The sequence below is a fragment of the Ambystoma mexicanum genome, chromosome 7q, assembly GCF_040938575.1.
Source record: "Ambystoma mexicanum isolate Mex_15411 chromosome 7q, UKY_AmexF1_1, whole genome shotgun sequence".
Taxonomy (NCBI): Eukaryota; Metazoa; Chordata; class Amphibia; order Caudata; family Ambystomatidae; genus Ambystoma; species Ambystoma mexicanum.
In genome coordinates, this window is record NC_090941.1 from 556939280 (window position 1) to 556961316 (window position 22037).

At 47.9% G+C, this 22037-nt stretch overlaps 1 protein-coding gene across 1 annotated transcript in view; it reads left to right on the top strand.

Annotated features, from left to right (window-relative positions):
- Positions 1-22037, top strand: part of VWA8 (von Willebrand factor A domain containing 8) — a 3012337-nt gene that overhangs the window by 2409226 nt on the left and 581074 nt on the right. The window contains exon 37 of the mRNA XM_069639376.1: positions 18670-18874. Coding sequence (XP_069495477.1) covers positions 18670-18874 — 205 coding nt within the window. The remainder of the gene's footprint in view (positions 1-18669; positions 18875-22037) is intronic.

Here is a 22037-nt window from a genome sequence, read left to right on the forward strand (position 1 = left end):
GTGGGTGATAGCTTAATTGAAGGTTCATTTCATTCTTGTTCTAATTATCAGTATATTCCTTAAAGAAAGCCACTGATTAAACCTAAAAGATGGGAAAACTTTGATGTAAGATGTAAAATTGCCTTTTATTGCAGACTTTAGTTCTGTAATTCTCAGCTCTTGTTGCATGTTTACTCGCAACATCCAACAAATATGCAGATATGTTGTCCAAAAGAAACTCTTTATTGTATGTATACCGTCATTGTGTCTTATATGGATATACAAGCAGTTAATATCTATTGTAATGCGATCATCACTGTCTTGTCATGGAATAGAGTTTACTCTTTGCAGAACATCTTTAATGTACTTAACAAACAATGGTACATGTTATATAAAAGTAGGAAAAAATGTGTGGTGGTCCTTGAGCGCTCACAGTGGGTTTGCCCAGTGGTTTCTTTAATGGCATGTGAACTGTGGCGGGTCATAAGAGGGAGCCAGACACTTTAAGGGCCTTTTATTGATTTGTAATTAAATTATATAAATACAGCCTAAAGTATTCACCCTACCTATCTAAAAGAACTAAGGGTGCTCATCAGTCATCAGAAAGTACTAAAATAAAAATGTCCTCTGTACAAATCTAACTCTACCCGGCTTTACCACTAAGATAAACAACTTAGAGTCATCCAGGAGAAGATCCTTATTCTCTTGGGTTGGTGATTTCTTCAATAGTCTTTGGATGAAATGTCTCTGTTTCACCCGTTTCCTCTTCTTAAAATCTTCTTCGATAGAGCCTGGATATCTGCTCCATGAGCTCTTTTAGTTCTTGAACAACACTCCTGGGTTGTGTGCTTTCTTTAAGGATATGTTGTGGCCAATGAGTCTTTGCATACTTTTGCACAGTCTTGTCTCTTGTTTTATAGTGTCTCAATTCACCCTTGATTAGATCCGCTGGTGCCATTTTCACAGGCGGACGACAAGGAGCTCTGCTTGCTCCGAGCAGTGCTGGTCTTGGTGTAGTTGTGCAGACGCTTTGCCCACCACGATTCGTTCCTGCTCATGCCACCACCAGGTCCTGGACAACTCTTCTCTCTCGGGTAGCGGTTTGCCTGGTCCCTTGCTCGCTGTTCTAACAGTATCTAGCTTTGGTGATCCTTGCCTGTTTGAAAGTCGCAGGCTCTGTGGCTAGTCTCGTCACCGCCCCTTGACAGGTTCGGCTGTAAAATGGCACGATTACCGCCAGGTGTGCGACGCAATTAGCACTGTATCACAACCTGGCGTGCACGTGCCCCCGACACCAACGGTAATGCTATCAGCGCCGGTGATAATTGCGCTGGAATGGGGGCTACGGTCAAGATAGCATCGCTAATAGCGCTACCAGTGCTGTTGGAAATTGTGTCACCGCCGGAACAGGAAGTATTGTGGCGGCAGTTTTGAAAAACACAATCCATTGAATATCTCCACAACCTGCAGCCATCCGGTCTTGTACACCTGCAAATATGTCACAGGAGAGGCTATGAGGCAAGGGGGCTGAACATCACCTGAGAAAGCCAAAATTTAGTGAGGGGGCGCTTGTGATCCTCACAGATGAGGTTGTGGCGCACTGTGACGAGCTGTATGGAAGCAGGCAGAGGAAGACCAGTGGCCAGCGGCGGACAGCAATCTGGAACGCCATCACCCAGAATGTGTCAGCAGTTGCCACTGTGCCCCGTGATGGTGAGGACTACTGCAAGAGGTGGAACAACCTGAGGGTAAGGGTGCCTGGCGACAGGAGGAGGCACTGTCGAGCCACTGGCACTCACCACCTAGGAGGAGAAATTCAGCACAGTGCTGCACCTCGAGGGGAGTTGGCAGTGTGGAGGCAGCAGCCAGTAGGCAGGAGGTGAGTGACTCCCCCCCCGCTACAAATGCATGCATAAATGACAACCCAGCATAAGAAGCCCCAGTGGACAGGGATTCAGGTCAGGACCCCGACGCTGAGCATGCCGACAGGGCAGTGTGACGGGGTGGCACATTAGCCACCCTCCACATCAGTCATGGGCATGGCACCAAGGGCACCCCTGAGCGTCACGGCAGCGGGAAGGGCAGGCAAGTGAACAAAACAAATGCCATGCACACCACACCCCTACTGGCACACCCTGTGCCAGCAGGATTGAGGTTCATGAATGACAATGACACCGTGCAGCAGTCACCCCAGCAAGATGTTTTCCCAGTAGCCCTGCCCCATGAGGGCATGGCAAACAAGCCACAGGGAAGTACACGTCCCACACACAGACATGTGCCCAACCTGTTAATCACTGTGCACCACAGTACAGCCCTGCTGACAGCGCAGCATTGCCCCATGGATCCATGACAGTGCCACCCCCAGTGCCTTCTTTGCACAAAGTCACTAGGAGCAGGCAGAGGGTAAGAAGCCCTGACTGTGAATGACGCCGGGACACTGGCCACAATGAGTGGCCATGCTGGGGAGTTGGTGGTGGTAGGGGGGATAGTGTGCTGGGGAGTTGGTGGTGAGAGGAGGGATAGTGTGCTAGAGAGTTGATGGTGGGAAGAGAGAGGGGCAGGGGGGAGGGAGGACAGTGCGCTAGGGAGTTGGTGGTGGAAAGGGGTGGGGGATAGTGTGCTGGGGAGTTGGTGGTGGAAGCGTGGATCGTTGTGGCACTTAATTCCATAAAAACCGTAAAAAGTCTTTAATGCAAGGACATTCATGATTGTGTCTTAGTCATGTTTATTGATTGGGTGGTGTCACACAGTGGTGCATGGATTGTGCCATGTGGAAGTGTCAAAAGAAATTGTCCATCAGTCCCTGGTGTGCCATTCTCCCATCCCTCATATCATTTCTGGCAATGCGGGCATATGCCTCCGCCACAGGCACTGCATCCTCATCCTCTGGGGTTGGCATGTCGATATCAGGGGGTAGAGGCACATTCCTTTTCAGGCAGATATTGTGCAACATTGCACACACAAGCGCAATTTTGATGACTTTCTCTGGAGCGTACATCGGGGCTCCACCGGTACGGTCGAGGCAGCGGAAACGTGTCTTCAGGAGGCCAAAGGTGCGCTCAATGCACAGACAGGTCCGGCTGTGAGCGTGGTTGCATGCATTCTCTTCAGGTGTTTGTGGATCGCACACAGGGGTCATTAGCATGGGCAGCTGTGGGTATCCAGAGTCACCTGCATGGGTGGAGGCACAGGCATTTGTCACGGTGTAAGGTGTGGGGGTGGATCAGGGCTTTAAGTGGGCCGGGGCCTGCCGGGGCCGGGACCTGGCAGTCTCCAAAAAGTGGGACTGAGCCGGGGCCCTGCCGGGGCCCCCGTCCCACTGCACGCAACATTGGCGGGATGCATTATCCCATCGCGGCAGCAGCCGCGACGGGAGATGCGCCTGCCATGAAGTCAGGCGATCTGACAGAAGTGGCAGCCAACCACAGAGATGCTGTGCCTGGCTACCACTTCTGTAAGTCATAGTAACTGCCTCTGGTGACCTCTCGCGCGAGGGGTCACCAGAGGCAGTTACTGGTCTCTTTGTTTCCCCAGGTCGCCGAGGCGTCTTTAACCCTCGACGAACCTGGGGATTCCTTGACATTTTTCGAGGTTTATGAAAGATGGCTTGAAAAGTACACAATTCAAGCCATCTTTTATAAAGCTTTGCCAACGGACAATTTTGTCCGTAGTCAAAGCTTTATAAAAGATGGCTTGAATTGTGCACTTTCAAAGGCATCTTTTATAAAAACCGAAATGTTTAAAAAAAAAATGGCCTGAAAAGTAGGCAAACCGTAAGGTATGCACACACACATATATATGCATGTTATATATCTGTGTGCGTACCTTACTATGGTTTGTGTACTTTGCAAGCCATCTTTTCTAAACATAGAAATATATATTTCTATGTTTAGAAAAGATGGCTTGCAAAGTACACAAACCATAGTAAGGTAAGCACATAGAAATACATATTTCTATGTTTAGAAAAGATGGCTTGCAAAGTACACAAACCATAGTAAGGTACGCACACAGATATATAACATGCATATATATGTGTGCGCATACCTTACGATTTGCGTACGTTTTAGGCCACGCCCCCACAAGCCACGCCCCCAAATGAGGGCCCCCCCTCGATTTCTTACCCCACTTAAAGCCCTGGGGTGGACTTACACAATATCAGGTCAATGGACTACTTGTGCATGCAGATGAGCCTTCATTTCACGGCATGTGTCTATTCTATGTCTGTGCACGCAGTGTCACTCGTGCCATGCATTGTTTGTGCTTCACATGCACCTGGTTCCCTTGCAGCATATGTTACATACGGTGTCTGTCGGTGACATGTGCTGCGGACATGGTGGCAGTCATATGGCAGTGTCTTTACACTGTGCACGTGGAATGCTGGGTTCCCCATGGACCCTCCCTGGGTGTCTAGTGGCTATGGGTGGGCATTGTGGACTGGCCACACATGGGTACATGACCATAGCACTGGCAGGGATGTGGTTCTGTGTGGCAATTTGGCCATTTCTGTGCATTGTTTTGGTGTGTGCATGTTGCATTGAGGTACCTGTAGTCATGTTGGTGTAATTGATTGATGCTGTATGTTTACTGCAGGTAGGTCTGATATGTGCATGCTCCCTGGTCTGCACTGTGAGGTTACAGTGGGGTTGGTAAAGTGTGATTTCACATTTGCTTGTCATACCATCCTTTGTGTGGTCATTCGCACCCCTCCTCCCGTGGGCATGTGAACTGAAGCACATGTGTGCTAGCTTTCTTACTCACCCACTATCCAGGTCCGTTGTCCTTTGTGCCTGTCCATGTATCCTGGCAGTGATCTGTTCATAGAATCATGGCATCGTGGGTGGAACCAGGGTAGCGGCACAGCAGTGGGTGATGATGAGGTTGGGGTTGCATGTCACCTGCACATTCAGGGAGTGGTAGTGCTTGCGTTTTTTGGTTCCCTGCTTTGTGGGCCTGGGGGGGCCACCAGCGCAACATGGGTACAGTCCAGGGCAGCTAACACATTTGGCATTTGGGGAACGGCATAGAACTGTGCCTTCATGGCATTGACCTGTAGTGGGGTGGTGGACAGTGACATGTGGCTTTGCACTTGCCGCAGGAGGGCTTCAAGCACCTGGGCCAGCACTGCACAGAATGTGGGCTGTGCCATGCCGTATATCATGGCCACAGATTGCTGAAAAGTGCCAATTCCAAGGAATTGTAGGACAGAATCTAGTTTCAGCAGTTAGGGCACAGCTGTCCTGATTTTGATCCTGCTCCCTATTTCATCCTGTATTGTGTTGAGCAGCTCTCTTATGGTCTCCCTGTTGAGGCAGTACAGGGTGACCAACTGGTTGTCAGTGAGGGTCCAATGTGAGGGCCTGACCCTCGGGATTGGGGCACGCTTTGCTTGTGCTCTCCTCCTCTGGCCGACCTCCCAGCCCCCCGTTCTCCATGCGCCCTGTCCTGGTTGTCCAGCCTCTCTACTTCCATGCGCAGCATGTGCAGCTGCCTGTCCCAGCTCACAGTGGCTAATGGCAGCATGGTGTTGGAAATAGCGTTTGAGGCAGGGGAGTGCCTTTTGTAGCCCTCTGGGATGTATTGGGATCACCTGTGGCTTCATTTCAGGCCCTGGGGTCATTTACCTTCAGCTGTAAAGCTAGAGGTAACTTTGCCGTGTTTTCCGTGGTATTAGAGGTGGTTTTAGGTGCTAATAGTGCTGACATGGACTTGTGATGCGGCTCTGTTTGCACCTCGTGTGGCCAGTTTGCCCCATGGATCCATGACACTGCCATGGAACACGCCACCCCCAGTGCTTTATTTGCGCAAAGTCACCAGGAGCAGGTGGAGGGGAAGAGGCCCTGGCTGTGAATGACTCTGGGACACTGGCCGCCATGAATGGCCATGCTGGGGAGTTGTTGGTGGGAGGGAGGATAGTGTGCTGGAGAGTTGGTGGTGGGAGGGTGTAGGGAGGATAGTGTGCTGGGGAGTTGGTGGTGGGAGGGGGGATAGTGTGCTGGGGAGTTGGTGGTGGGAAGGGGGAGGGTGTTAGTGCGCTGGGGAGTTGTTGGTAGAAGGTGGTATCGTTGGCGCACTTAATTCCATAAAACCATAATGGGATCCATTGGGATCACCTGTAGCTTCATTTCAGGCACCTGGGGCCATTTACCTCCAGCTGGAAGCTGACAGTAACTGCGCAAGTGTTTTCGGCAGTATTAGCGCTGGTTTTCGGCGCTCATAGCCGGCTTTAATCGCGCCGGATCTAATAGCGGCGGCTAATTTTAGAGTTGCCGTTATTTGCGACGGCTCATGATCCAGCGGGGTGGTTTGTCGGTGCTAATTCCGTTACTGCCACTTGTTACCGCCGAACTTGTAATGAGGCCCTTGGTGCAATCACGGCATGGGGCTTCCACTGCATCCAATACTCTCTCCTCCTCTGCTCTACTCATCTCAGTTCAGTGCATGACTCTTAAAGGGACATTTTCTTTTACGTTCTGTGATGATTTATATAAGGATGATGTATTCTTTTTCCCAGTAGGCAGTCCCATATTTGCTGATAGTGTGGCTGATCCAGGGAGTTCCCCACAGGAACGGGAGTCCTTGTCCCCTAATGGGGTGTCACTCCCAGTGAAGTCCCACTTGCTCAGACCCCTAGGGAGGGTCTTACGGAGCAGGCTCACCTCCCTAGCTTCAAAGGGGTTGGCTCCCCCTTGGGGAGAAGGGACGAATACCGTTGATTTGTCACAGTACCTTCAAAAGTACATAAAAGGGGGAATGATGGGAAATAGTATGTTTAAATATACTTACTTTTCACAGATTGTTGTTTGACATTTCTGAAAATATTGACTTGTACCTCACTTCCACATGCCTGGAGATGGCTTGAACTAAGGACGGACCCCGCTGCTGGTCAACACATGCTCTACCAGTTGAGCTGTCGTGATGACCGCCTTTCCCGACTCTCAAATAACAGGACAGATCATAGTCCGAACCAACAGTCCCTAACACCAGGGCCGTTCCATAATCTCCTTCCCGCTGCTGGTCAACACATGCTCTACCAGTTGAGCTGTCGGGATGGCCGTCTTTCCTGAACCTCAAGTAACAGGACAGAGCATAGTCCCGACCGACGGTCCCTAGCCCCAGGGCCATTCCATAATCTCCTTCCCGCTGCTGGTAAACACATGCTCTTCCAGTTGAGCTTTTTCCCCTTTCGGAGGCTTCACTCTCTGTGCCCACTGTGCTCGCCCACATTTATTTCTGGCAAAATATTTAGCACCCTACAAATAAAAATTCACCAGCTGCCACTGCTGGAATCCCACCCGTAGCACCCAGAAGAACTAATAGCAAGTTATTGAAATGCAAAATGTCACAGCTCTGTAGCCACTTTACAGCATGCAGGCAGACCAGAAGCCCAGTAGCGCAGAGAAGGCTACACCTGTTTGTGTGGAAACACTAGATGAAAAGAATTCCAACCTGCAAGAAAGAAAGACCCGCTGCTCAACAACATCTATTAGAAGATAACCAAACAATTGAAAGCCTACCAGACGTTATACCTGCTGCTCCCAGATATTGGTATGATTATTAAGCAGAAGCCATCAACAAGTTATTAAGAAGGTTTTGGGACCACAGAAAATCGAGTTAACTATAAATGATTTTGTGACCAGAGTCAGAGAGATCCCGGTTATCTGTGTTTTTTTTCCACCATTACTGTCATGGTAGTAAGGGACATGGCGATCACGCACTGTACAGACACAAAGGTACAAGAAAATGCTATCTACGGAACAATCCAATGCTCATAGAGGTGCTAATGATTGAAATTACGGCATTACTAATCTAGTCAACCAAATATTAGGCATCCCTTAATTGACACCAATATACAAAATGAAGGCACGTATCATCACTGCTAACTGTTCCTGCTCTGTGTTTTTCATGCGCACAGGTGCTCCAGAGATAGAAAAACCCATCCATTTCTTTTCACTAAAGCAATATATTATCAGGTACACGCTGCATTATATCTAATTTTTTAAAGGCATCCACCCTGTGCTGCTCTGCGCTGTCTTGTTTCCAATATGAGCATGCTGCCACTGCTATACCACCCTTGTTTGTTCACGTTTTCCCATTTATGCTTTCCCTTGATCTAATAACTTACATGAACATGATATAACGCAGCCACTACCATTCCCGATTAAGATTGCTTTCCAGTGCACGGAACGAAGAAATGCACCTGTCTCATAAAGCTACTCCTGTAAAGTAATGCATCAATGTATCCATATAAAGTAATCTAGCATGATATTATGCAGCTCATGCGCACACCACTAAGTGGTGCTTCCACCGCACACTGCACTAATCAATTAGGCACGGTCAGTATCTGACTGCACGAGGCATCGACAAATAAATTTGCCGGACAGAAAAGCGTTGCTGAGCAGGTTATTTTCCCTGCATTTGCACTGGGTGAATTCCCCAGATCTGCAACAATGGCTGCTGAAATTCAGGCGCGAATATCCCACAACTCACACATACCACCTGCACCGCCCACCTATACCAATTCTTAAAGCCCTGTACAAAGAAAACTGTGACAACACATTATTTTCATGCCCGTTTCTTGGGTTTCATAGCAATGTTCCCAGTTAGGCACTGTCTCAAAATTCAATATATAACGCATGGCCCTGCTCGGCATGCTAACACTGATTAGCATCCCTCGGATGCACCCAACACGCTGTCATGGCCGCAGGCCTCAGAACACAAAAACCACACCATCTAGTGATGGGGGCAATGGGTCACTTGACTCACTTATGTCCCTTTTGGGACCTATAAACACAGGGACCCTGGCTGGACTCAGTTCTGGTGCCTTTGGCGCCAGGCTCATATGGAGATTTGAGCAGGAACACTTTATTTCAGTGCAGGAGTGCTTTTATTTTACAAGAACTTTCCAGGAGCTGGAAGCCTTTATTCCAGAGAACATCCTCATATGCTGACTCATCGGGTGTCCTTAGGCCTGGTCTTCATGTGCTGACTCATCGGGTGTGGCAGGCAGGCTGAACCTGGTGGGCGTGTCTTCAGAAGCTCAGCTATATAAGCTGCTCCATCCTTAAGGCCGGTGCTATGCATTACTGTGCACTCACGTGCAACGTGATGCTCACTGCCGCTTGGACCAGTTTACTTACCTTTGAAACCAGGTGTTCTCCTGCATACTCACCTCCAGGAAACCGGTGCTTCATCTGCAGACTCATCCAGTGATCCCGACGCTGCAGCACCGCACTCTGCATCCACGAACTCGGATCCTGTGAAGGAGAAGAAAGACAAGGTTAGAACATCCGTCCTAGGGCGGCGCTGCATTTGTACCCCGCGTGCCCCCTAGTTAACAATTTACCAGCTACTGTACTGCTGCAGCTTCGTTCCTCATTCCCTCCGGCTGTCGCCTCGAGCTCCGCAGCTTCTGCCGGGCCAGCAACATCACCTGCAAAGGGAAAAAGCAAAAGAGCAAACATCAAAAGTGGAACGGACAGCAATACAAGACAACAACATTTACAATACAACAAAAACAGACGAGGAAAGGCAAAGGCAAACAGGAACACTTACCTGAAGTATAGCGGCTTAGTCGCAGCAGGACTGGACTACCACGTGCAAGGGACCAGTGAAGGAACTCGGTCCAGATCATACAAGCGCCCCTGCCAGAAGCAGCAGGACGGAGTGCTCGCCAAAACTAATCAACAGGTGTGCTTTCCAGTGACAGCGCATCCTACAGGTACCACGGTTTGGGAGAGGGGGCCGGAAGGTGATCAGGCACACAAGCTGGCCTAGTCACGCCCCCTATTCTGCATGCAGGAGCAATCCTGAGCAACATCACCTATTACTACCAGTCACCACATAAGTGCAGAGGGCAAAGTCGGACCCGAGCGACCTCACCCCCGGGAGGGCTGCAACCATGCCCCAATGCCTCCATAGAGACCAGGTGATTGTAACAGACCGCAAAGCCTCTTTGAATCTCTGCCTGGGCGTTATGGAAACCTCTGAAATGGACCAGTTGGCCCGATTACTGGGAGAGTTACGGGCTGAAGTGCATGCCTCAAGACAGGAAACCAATGCCCTAAGGAGGGATCTAATTGTGAACTGGGAGCGGACAGATGAACTAGCAAGACAAATGCTCCAGGCACAGGCAGGCCAGGTCCCAATGCTGGGGTATGCCCCTCCTGCCGCGCCACCCCAGCCCACGCCAGTATAGGTGGTTCTTCCAGTGGGGGTTCCCCTGGCCCCACCAGAACGCTTCACAGGCGATCCGAATAAGTATGCCACCTTTATGATTCAATGTCGCCTACATTTCTTGTGCAGACCTGGGGCATTCCCCAATGATCAAGCGAGAGTGGCATTTGTACTCTCATATTTGGGAGGTAGTGCAGCGGACTAGTCAATACCCTTGGTAAACCAGGATGAACCTTTGCTTCGAGACTTCAGAGGTTTCCAGCGTGAAATGGAGAAACTATTTGCACGGCATACTCAAGGGCCGGCTCTGGACAATGAACTGTTATCACTACGGCAGGGTAGTCAAGACCTACTAACATATATCGCTTCCTTCAATCGTCTAATAGCACAAAATAACTGGCCAGAGGAGAAAAGAACTACGCTCTTTTACCAAGGTTTGCGAGGGGAATTTAGGACATATTAGCCCAAGTAGTAAATCCCCCGGAAAGATGTGCTGAATACATTGACCTGACAGTGCAGCTCGATCACAGATTGCAGGATCGGAAGATGGATCGAGCCAAGGCCGAAGGGCGGTCGGTCTACGTGCGACCCCGTGAAAATCAAACCAAATCACACGATCAGTCCGAGCCAGTGCAAATCGGAGACTTGCGGAGCCCACTCACCAAGGCAGAAAGGGAGAAAAGGAGACAGCAGCAGCTTTGTTTGTACTGTGGTAAGGCAGGTCACTATCTCTGAGAATGCCTGGTGAAACCACCCAGGAAAGCAGTTGGAGCAGCTGACAAGGGTGAAGAAGAACAGGACTCAGGGAAACTCCAATGCCCGGTAAGCGTAGGGGTCCACTTGTCAAGCGGTGAAAAGGAACCTATTCATACCTCACATCTAGTCATCCCTGTGCTCCTGGTAAACCACAAGCAACTGTCGAAAATGCATGCCTTGGAGGAATACATTGACAGTGGGGCTGTGGGAAATTACATTGACCAAGATCTGGCTACCCGGATATGCCTTCCTCTTCGGAAAACGTCACAGCAGTTGATGGATTTCAGCTATCATCCGGCCCAGTGACGCATTACACCGAGAAGGTCACGCTTCTATGTCAGGACAGTCACCAAGAGGACATCACCTTCGATCTCATTGGCGCGCCTCAGTTCCAGATGATATTAGGAATGCCCTGGCTGGAGACCCACAATCCCAGGATTGACTGCCATAATCAAGTTTTGACCTTTCCCTCAGACTGTGCCGACACCTGTTATAGCAAGGGATTCTCATTAAAAGGTCTTACCAACCCAGGTTCGTCGAAGAAACAAACCATACTGTGCTTCACCAGTTCACTACCACCTGGATTACCGAGATGTCTTTCAAAAAGAGCAAGCAAACACCCTACCTCCACACAGACCGTATGACTGCCAAATTGATCTGGTACCTGGAGCTCAAGTTCCCTGCAGCCGGATTTACGCCCTAACAGAACAGGAAAACCAGCATCTAAAAACCCACCTCGATCAGTATCTGGCAAATGGCTTCATTCGTCCATCCAAGTCCCCTGTATCCTCGCCCCTCTTTTTTGTGCCTAAAAAGGAGGGAGACCTGAGAACTTGCATTGACTTCAGAGCACTTAACCAGAACACAGTCAAAAACGGTACCCGTTACCGCTTATCCCCAAGCTCTTGGATCAAGTCAAAAACGCTCAGATATATACAGAACTAGACTTACGAGGGGCCTACCATCTAGTAAGAGTCAAAAAAGGAGACAAGTGGAAGATTGCCTTTCGCACAAAATATGGCCTTCATGAATATCAGGTTATGCCCTTTGGACTATGTAATGCCCCGGCGGCGTTCCAATTTTTCATGAATGACGTGCTCCGCGAACTGTCGAACATCTGCGCTCTTGTCTGTATTGATGACATTCTTATATATTCGACCACCAAGGAGGACCACGTCAACCATGTCCGGGCAGTTTTGGAGAAACTGCGGCAACACCGGCTATATGCCATATTGGAGAAATGCTTCTTTCATGTGACAGAGGTAGGATTCCTCGGCTTTATTCTCACATCACGGGGCGTACGCATGGACATGCGCAAGGTGGACGCTATCCTTAACTGGCCCTCACCGACATCCATAAAGAGAGTACAGAGTGTACTCGGGTTCGCCAACTTTTATCGCCGGTTCATTCCCGGTTTCTCCCAGATCGTCCACCGAATCACCTCTTTACTACGGAAAAATAAACAGTTTAATTGGTCCGCAGAGGCAGAGAAAGCCTTCCAGGAGCTAAAACAAGCATTTACCACAGCACCGATTCTACGGCATCCTCGACCAGAACTATCATATGTGGTCTAAACTGATGCTTCCAACGTAGCAATAGGAGCAGTCCTGTCAAAACGAGACCCCGAAACAGGGCAGTTGCCTCCCGTGGCATTCTGGTCTCGCAAGTTTTCAGCCCCTGAATTGAATTGTGCAATCACTGATAAAGAACTGCTAGTAATTAAGGCAGCGTTCAAAGCCTGGAGACATTGGGGGTCATTACGAGTGAGGCGATAAGGGATTAACAGCACCGGTAAAGGTGCCGGAGCCGTCAACCTCTTACCACCTCATTACGAGTCTGCTTGCGGGAACCCACTAAGGATGCCTGGTTTTACCAGGCTCCCTTAGCGGGTCCCGCGAACAGACCAGGGTGCTAACAACGGGCCCGTTATTTACGGGCCCGTTGTTAGCACCCTCCCCATTCCCATTGAGCTCTATGTGGGCTCGAATGGGGAGGGCTTCCTTGAATGAGGAATTACCGGGCCCTCCAAGGCGGAATGGCCCTGTAATTCCTCATTCAAGGAACCCGGACCCGGTAAGGGGGTAGCCATGCCGCTAATAGCGGCATGGTTACCTCCTCACTTGTAATGACCCCATTATCTACAGACATAAGGTCACTGTTGTCACAGTTCATCGCAATCTACAATATCTGAAGACTGATAAAGCGCAATCAACACGCCAACTCCACTGGGCTCTCTTCTTTGCGGAATACGACTTTGTCATCACCTATAGACCCAGAGTGCGCAATGGAAAAGAGGACGCCCTGTCTCGCATGAGTGAAGGAGAAGAGGCATTCACTACACCAGACCCTGTGGCCATCATCCCTGAAGGACAAATTCAAGGCATGATTGCCACAACCACCACTCTAGCCAACTTAAAATCTGACCTGCAACACTTGATGAGTCCACCAGCGCAACAGGAATGGCTAGGGAAGGGAGACCGGTATACGATCGTGTATAACCTACCATACTACCAAGGACGATTGTACATCCCGGATAAGAAATTACAGAATCAAATCATCGCAAACCATCACGATTCATTAGTAGAAGGGCATCTGGGAATAGCCATTGTCCAGTTCATCGCAACCTGTGGCACCTGTTCACAACACAAGTCCCAAAAACAAAGTCCTACAGGTCTGCCATGTACTTTAGAAGTACCCCCAGCACCTTGGCATATGCTATCAATGGATTTTATTACAGACCTTCCCTCCTGTAACGGATACAATACCATCTTAGTCGTTGTAGATCTGTTTTCCAAAATGGCCCACTTTATTCCCCTGAAAGGTCTCCCAACTGCTTCTACTCTTGCAACCGTGTTTTTAGAACAGATTGTCCGGCTACACGGGTTCCCATCAATATTGATATCAGACCGAGGAACTCAGTTTGTCTCTGCATTCTGGAAAAGGTGTTGTAAAATTGACAAAACCGACCTCTGGTTATCTACAAGCCATCACCCCCAAACTGACGGCCAGACAGAACGGACTAACTAGACCCTCGAGCAATACATAAGGTGTATGCTGCAACAAACCGAGGATACCTGGAAGGACATACTTTGGTTAGCAGAATACTCATAACAACTCCATTCACACAAGTACGGGACAAAGCCCATTCTACATAGTGTACGGTTGACATCCACGGACATCTGTTTTCGACCCACTTGAATCATTAGAAATGCCCGATGTAACGACCTTACACAAAACCATCACCCAGGTATTTAAGAAAGCAGCAGAGCATCTTGCCAGAGCCAAAGAGAAACAGAAGCAGTTTGCGGATCGACACCAAAAGGAATCTCCCAACTACCAAGTCGGAGAAAAGGTTTGGTTAGCATCCAAAAACATCCCCCTGAAAGGACCATGGGTGTTCAGTCCCAGATATCTGGGGCCCTACACTATCAAGGCTATGATCAACCCTGCAGCCATGAAATTAGAATTACCGGCCCACATGCGGATCCACCCAGTGTTTCGTGTCTCCCTCCTTAAACCATTGAGACCAGGTACGCAGATCGATACTCCACCGGATCCCGAAATAGTTGAAGGAGAACCAGAATACGAAGTTAAAAGAATCCTAGACTCTAAGATGGTCCGGTCCAAGTTATACTACCTTATAGACTGGAAAGGTATGTACCCCAATATTGGGCCTGGGAACGGAGTGAGCATGTCCACGCTCCACGATTAATCAGGCAGTTCCACCGCAATAACCCCACTAAACCAGGGCCAGGGGGGAAACCACCCATGAGAGGGGCCTTGAGGAGGAGTGCTGTCATGGCCATAGGCAGGCCCCAGAACACAAAAACCACACCATCTAATGATGGGGGGCAATGGGTCACTTGACTCACTTATGTCCCTTTGGGACCTATAAAAACAGGGGTCCTGATATATGATATGATATGATATGGCATTTGTAACGCGCCTATACACAAGTGTTTCAAGGCACGACGGGGTAGGGGGGGAACAAGGGGAGACAGACAACGATCCTACTAGGCCAGGTGTCATTCAGATTGCGCAAGTGCAAGGGTAGAGGGGACTGGGAAAAGTGCAAGGGGAAGGGGAGAGGGGGAAAAGTGCTGTACATGGTTAGTAGAATACAAGATAAATAATAGGGCCAGCTGGTGGCAAGTGCAAGGAAAGTGCAGTACATGGTTAGTAGAATACAAGATAAATAATAGGGCCAGCTGGTGGCAAGTACAAGGTAAGTGCCGGGAGAAGGGGCTGTAGGATACAGAGACAGTCCCGTAGTGCAGGTAGGCAGTGCAGGGAAGAGTGGCTGGGCCAAGGACCGAGATCGGTGAGTGGCCCAGTAGCAGATTCAGTGCAGGTTCAGTGATTTTAGTAGGGGAGAGAGGGAGAGAAAGCAGAGGCAAAGAGGAAGGTTTTGAGTTACGTCCGGAACCGGAGATGGTTCTCCTCAAGTTTCAGGGAGGCAGGAAGGCTGTTCCAGAGGGAGGCCCCTGCTGCGGCGAGAGATCTACCCCCAGCTTGTTGCTTGGAGAAACGCCTGACCCTGAGGTAGTTGGAGGTGGATGAGCGAAGAGCTCGAGAAGGAAGATATTTCGGAAGAGAGAGTTGAAGGTATTTTGGCCCAAGGCCCCAAAAGGCCTTGTGGACCTGAGCAACCTCACTCCTGGGAGGGCTGCAACCGTGTCCCAACTCCTCTGCCGAGGCCAGGTGAGCGTAACAACACGTTACTGCAAAATATGGATGGTTCTAACTCTAGGGACCGTGACTGCCCTCTTGCTCCCACCAACCCGAAATCTCCCTACCCCCCACACAAGGCCACAAGAGAAACAAAATACCATCTGTCCCTAACCGACGCCACAACCCCACGCAACCTTACCCTTATGCAGCGGCGAGTCTGGTAATGCAGCAAGTCTGCTTGCAACAACTGGTCCGGATACATGACGTGGATCGAAGCAACAGGGGCTGGAGACCCGCGACGGATGCTGCAAACCCTGGCGAGGAAACAATGGAGAAATCCAAACGTGCACCAATCTGGAACCACAGGAAACCACGACGGATCCTGCAGGAAAACCGACGAGGAACCACAAAAAAAGTTCGCCAATTGATCCAACGAGGGCATCGGACAATCGGTGGGAAAGCAAGAGGATGATTCTTGTGCCGGACTGACTTTTATACCTGGTCGTCTCCCCCAACCGGATGAAGGTAAGGGCAAAAAGCCTGCGTTGCAAAGTCCCGCCTCCACGTCGTCCCCGGAAGTCCCCCTGAGAGAAAGAGTTCCCCCCCATGGCCCATGAAGCAGCCCCTAATGGTGGCGCTCCTGCAGGGCCATGGCGGTGCCTCAATACATACTCTTGTTGGCCGATAAGTTGTTGTGCGAACCATTGCTTTATCTTGTAACTTAATTTGTGTCTTTATATGTCAGGTATGATGGCCAAAAAGCCACAGGTTGTACAGGCAGTTCTGAGGGTGAAATAGCCATTTGATTTCCATGCAGTTACATTTGCTTGTGGCAATGCTTGTTGCAATTTTCCCCAAATTGATATTTCATATATGGAGACTTGTAGAGATTTGGCTTTTAACCTCTTTATTAATGTTCATCTGCTGGCGATAATATTTACTCCAACTTTCCCCATATTGACTTCTCTTATTGAGGAATTGTGTAAATTCTGTCTTTCTAATTTACTTGGTCGGTATTCAAAAATAAGTTTTCAATTGTTCATATGCCGTCGGCACGCCCTAGGGTCCCCAAAGCCTATGGGCAGACTCATTGGTGTTTGGTGGCGTTGTCGGACCATGGCATGCTGCTACAGTTTAAATCTGTAAAGGCTTCCCCTGCTTTGCAGACCCTCATTTGGTTCCCCTGCCTGCTCCGCATTACTTTGCCTGTGGAACTGTGGTTGTTTAACAGGGTCGCGTCTCCAGCAACCTCGCTGCTGCTGTCAGTCTTCCAACGGTCCTTCTAAGGCACCCACTGTGCTTCTCCCACTCTCACACCTCACCAGTAAAGTATGCTTACAATCGGTTGCTTGAAAGCATCTGTGTCTCGCAGCACGGTCCGTCTTCGTGTGTCTGCTTCTGCCTTCGGTTCTGCTTCTGCATTTCTCTTCTCCTTTGCTCCATTGAAGGTGTTCACCATGTTTAAATGTCCTGCCCATCTGATTTTCATTATAACAACTAGTCCGCACATTTAACTTGGTGTTTCCTTCAATCCAAATTAACTCCTTTTTCCTCTTCCTCATCTCAGTACTTGATGCTTTATGGGAGTTGGAGTTGATAGGAGTTGTAAACCTTTTAAAGTTATATTGCTTTGGATCTTTGTTTAAATCAAAAACATCAGAGACAAGAGATGTTAAGTGAGAATTATGTGTATATGAATTATGAATGGTATTGTGCTCAGATTGTTTTGCAGGAAGGGGTTTTTAAATCTTACAATGAGAGGGATTTATAAAGTTATAACAAGCCATTAAGAATTCAGGAATTATGAGGTTTTCATTTCTGGGAAGGCAAGAATATGGTGTCACCACCTCTCCCAGACAGTCTTCTCCTCCAATGTGGTACCCCCTCAAAATACCATCCCCAGGGTCAGGATCAGGTAGCAACTGCCACATGGCAGGAGATCATTGGCTGGGGATTAGTGATGACTCCGAAGGATTCATCACAGTACATAGGAGCAATATTTCCTCATAGTAGCAAATCATGTATGTGTCTGTGTGTGTTTACAATACCAAGCGCTGAATGCATGCATATATATTTATCCAACAATAGAATCCCCAAAGATTCCCTATGAAGGTAGAATAATTACACCAGTTTTAAAAATTGTGCCAGGGCATGATTCCCATCATGGTTAATGTGCACAGTAATAATGAATAAAACTTTCTAAGGAAGGACATATAGGAGCATCGAAATTGATGCTATATTCCAGGTGACTGCTAATACCATTATGCCCTTGGGTTTTTCTCTATATGCCATCCTTGCAGGGTTGATTGCTGATGCTTAAATAGGAGAAGACTGTGTGGGGAGTCAGCCACTCTGCCACTGGCTTGTGGTGCGGTGCCTAGGTAATGCGCTGAGGTTGGATCAACACGAGGTATGCTGAGAGTGAAGGAGTGCTACACCCTTGCCCTCAAGGCTGCCTACTTTCAGGTTTAGATGGGCTGTTCCTCAGCCAATTCAGCCATCAAAGCAGCCCCTTACTTCTAGTTTACAAGATGCTTCCTTGGTATTGTGGCCATCCAGATCTCTCTGCCCTCTTCATGTCCTCCCTCCATCTTATTAATAGCTCATTTCATCAAAAGAATAATCTGTGATGGGTACAGTAACAGCAGGAACCCCGGTTCTGCATGGGAACATGGTGGCATGTAGAGGTTACAGTAGGAAACATACTAACCTTGGACTTTGACTGACATCATTACTCTGCTCTTGTTGTCTAAGATGTCACTTGTTACCCCTCAATGTAAAGCATCCCTATTGTTTTTACCTACCCATTCTAATTCTGTGTTTGTTATCCTTTTGCAGAGTGAGTGCTTGCTCCTCTGGCAAGCTTCAGAGAACTATCCAGAATTTAAATGCTGCACATTGTGTGATCTAGATAACAAACCAATAGTTGTGGTTTTTGCAAGAGCCTTCATAATCACTTTCACTGTCTATTTCCATGGTTTTTTCTGTAGCCTAGCTCTCAGGTTAGAAATTCTGCAATAAGCCCTAAACCCATTCTCTTTCTTCCTCTCAATCCTGTACTTTGATACAATGTGCTTGTTATCCTTGCAGACCAGCATCAGTTTCGCCGTACAAAGCCTGGCTGTCGAAGATTTCAGACACAGACATCCTTCTTGCTCCATTGGGAGGTTGGGGCGTAGTGACAGTTGACATGGGAGGCCATGTCAGACTTTGGGAGACCGGACTTGAACATCTGCAGCGCTCCCTGCTAGAGTGGAGAAGCATGATTGGGCAAGATGACGGCAGGCCCGTACAGGTAGGTGCACTAACGTTCTGCTGCCTAATACTCCTCAGTTGATAGCTCAAGAATCATATGTTAATACTAATTAACTCATATATTGTGACCAGATTCCAAATATTCTATCAGACACTGCTCAAGCTGCAATGTGGTATAGATGTCTTGCCTGTCAACCGCTAAACTCACAAAGAAAACTGTATCAAAACCCCTTTCCTCATACACCCATATTACTTAAAGTTGCGGAATATGTTATCTAATATTATATTGAGTCTATACACATTACACAGCCAAATTGATACAGAATAATTATAAGATGGGCCATTCATAGTGATCCTTTGTGGCTGGCCAGAGGCAGCACAAGGCAAAATATATTGAGTAACAGCATTTCACAATTTTGGAAAGAAGGGAGGAGCCTCACCTATTTCCACGAGTGGGTCTTTATTCCACACCACCATGTTTTGTGATCACTGCGCGTTCTGAAGGTAATAACCGGTGTGATGGGTGTGCACGATTTAAACACCTACAACAAATCCCACAATGCACTGCAACCAGTGAAAAATAGAAATTGAGAACACACTCACCAAGGCATGATGAATTTGAAAGTATTATACAAATGTGAAAACAGACTTAATGGTAAGTCAACATGGGGACTTGGTCACCAGGTAAAGGAAGGTGGGTGCCTGCGAAAATATCACTCGGCAGCAATGGCAACTGAGCTCATGCAGGGAAGCCTATATCATTTTCTTTTTTTAAACTGTCTTCAAATCATTTCTGATTGCATCTCAGTGGTGTGATAACAAGTCTGTGAGATGTTCAAAGGCTGATGTTACTCGTGTGGCCGGCATCCATGAAGTCTCAACAAGTGGCCCCTTAGGGGAAATTGACATGATACTGGAAAAAAGAGGGGGGCGGGGAGAGCAGAGGGACAGAGTTGGCTAGAAGAGCAAACAAGATAAGATGTATGTGATCAGAAGGACAGGGTCCAGAAAGGAGGGCACACGGAATGCTGGAGAGACTGGTGATCAGTCAAAAGGAAACCTCTGGCATGAGGTTCTAAAGCAGTTTAGTACAGAAAGGTGTTTATTTCTTAGTCTGTTTCGAGTCCATTGTCAATATATTGGAGGGCCATAATCCAGCAGGTCTCAGATTGTCTAAATTGAAGCAGTCTGTTTCCATCCAAGGGTGCAGGCCAAATGCATTATATCCCAAAGAACTTCATTTGGAGCTGATCACTTTGGTGGAATGCTGTGAAATGGATGCTTCTGGGAATCTAATGTAAGGCATATGGCTGAGGTGTGTTACATTTAGTGCATTTTAATTTGTCAGTTTCCGTTTGGTGCTGCTCCATTGATGGTTGAGTTGAAAGCTGTACATTTTATTTAGCTTATACTTTACTTGCAGATACTGTTTTTCCTAAACAAATGGAAACCTCTTGGACAGGCCGGTAGCCATGTCATGAGTGCAGTTGCCGCTATCTTTACCTATCTAGGACAGAGTTTGCTTTTATGATTTCTGTTCCTTACCTATCTTACCACTGGTGTGCTTTTCAATTAGTGGTAGGCTGTCCATATACATCTTTTTTAGGATCGACAGAACTTAGCTGCTCTGGTGGGAGCCTGCCGTTATGAACCTGACATTGGTGGTATCATCTGGTGGCAGAATTAATAATTAATTAATTTGTGGGGGCTTTACGTTTAGCCTGAAATGGAGAGTAGCTCTAGATGTTGTCTGTTTTAAGAGTAGCCCGTTCTAATGTGCTGGCCATGAAACCTCTGTTACAGAATCTCGTGGCCATATTGTTGGTTTTTGTTTGATAGTCCGAGTCTAAAGAGCAGTTTCACCTATATCTTAGGAAATCTCAATATGGCATATATTTCGTCAGATTCCTGCAGTAGACACTCTCTGCCCCGAGTATGGCATTGGTGCCAGGGGGCCTTCTGATTATTCTGCTCTGTAGAATGTTATTCTGTGCAAACACTTCTAAGTAAAGGAATGCGATTGATGATTTTCTCTGTTCTGTGGTGAACTCCAAGTTATATGTATTGATGTTGAGATGAATGTCCACATTTTTCCATATCTTAAAAATATCATCACAGTAAGTGGCTCATACGGTAGTACCCAAATTGATCGTTTACAAACGATCGTATGGTAAATCTGGCCGAATTCGGCCAGTACCATTCGATCGTTTGTAAACTATCAGTTTGATTAATCACTACCAAACATAGGGAGCAAGGGTTGCAGGGGTGTCCCCCGCTCACCATGTTTGGTAGCAATGGCCTTTGGGGGTAGCAGGGGTGTCCCTCGCTTCCAGCGTTTTGGAGGTGGAGGACGGGGAAAAAAATGAAAAGCGGACCCTACGGCATCGGATCCAACCCACGTAAGATCCCACGCGGAAGGGTCAAACAAAGTGGACATGAAAAAGGTAAGTAGGGGGTGAGGGGAGTGTTTTGGGGCGGTGGGGGGGTTTAAATTTGGCCCGATTTGGCCGTGGCAGAATTGTCTTCGCGCCGAATTGACCACGATCAACACAAGTTGTTATATTTCATCTGAAACATGGCTGTAATAATTCAGCAAATCTTACGTGGTCTGATCACTTGGCAAATTAAACTCTGGGAAGCTTTTCGCTCTGGCCTGTGTCCGTGTAAAATGTTGTGAACTTTGGAATGTGTGCCTTTCAGAGAAAGCTCAGAATGCTGCATTTAGCATCTGCAGATGGCAGAGAATCTCATGCTGTGAGAATGGTTTCCTAAATCTCGAAGCCTACGTGTAGTGCATTAAGTAATTCTCTCTCATTTGGTTATTTTGCATCTCACTGGGACGAGTATGATTGACCCAGTGATGATTCTCACTCTTCTGGTTACTTGGCCTTTCTCTATGACAAGTATGACAGACCCAGTAATGACTCTCACTCTTCAGGTTACTTCGTGTCTTACTAAGGCGAGTATGAGTATGAGTATGAGAATGGTTTATAGTAATAAAACCGAAAACAAAAATCCCGAATACAATAATCTCGAATCCAAAATCTCGAAAAAAAAAAAGTCGAATTTTTTTTTAATGACGTTTTTTGTTCGAAATGGGGGGGTTCCCCCCCAACCCCCCTTTTTTCTATTTTTTTTTTATTTTAACCCATTTTTTTTACTTACCTGACCCCAAAAAAGCATATAATTAAATAAATAAAAAA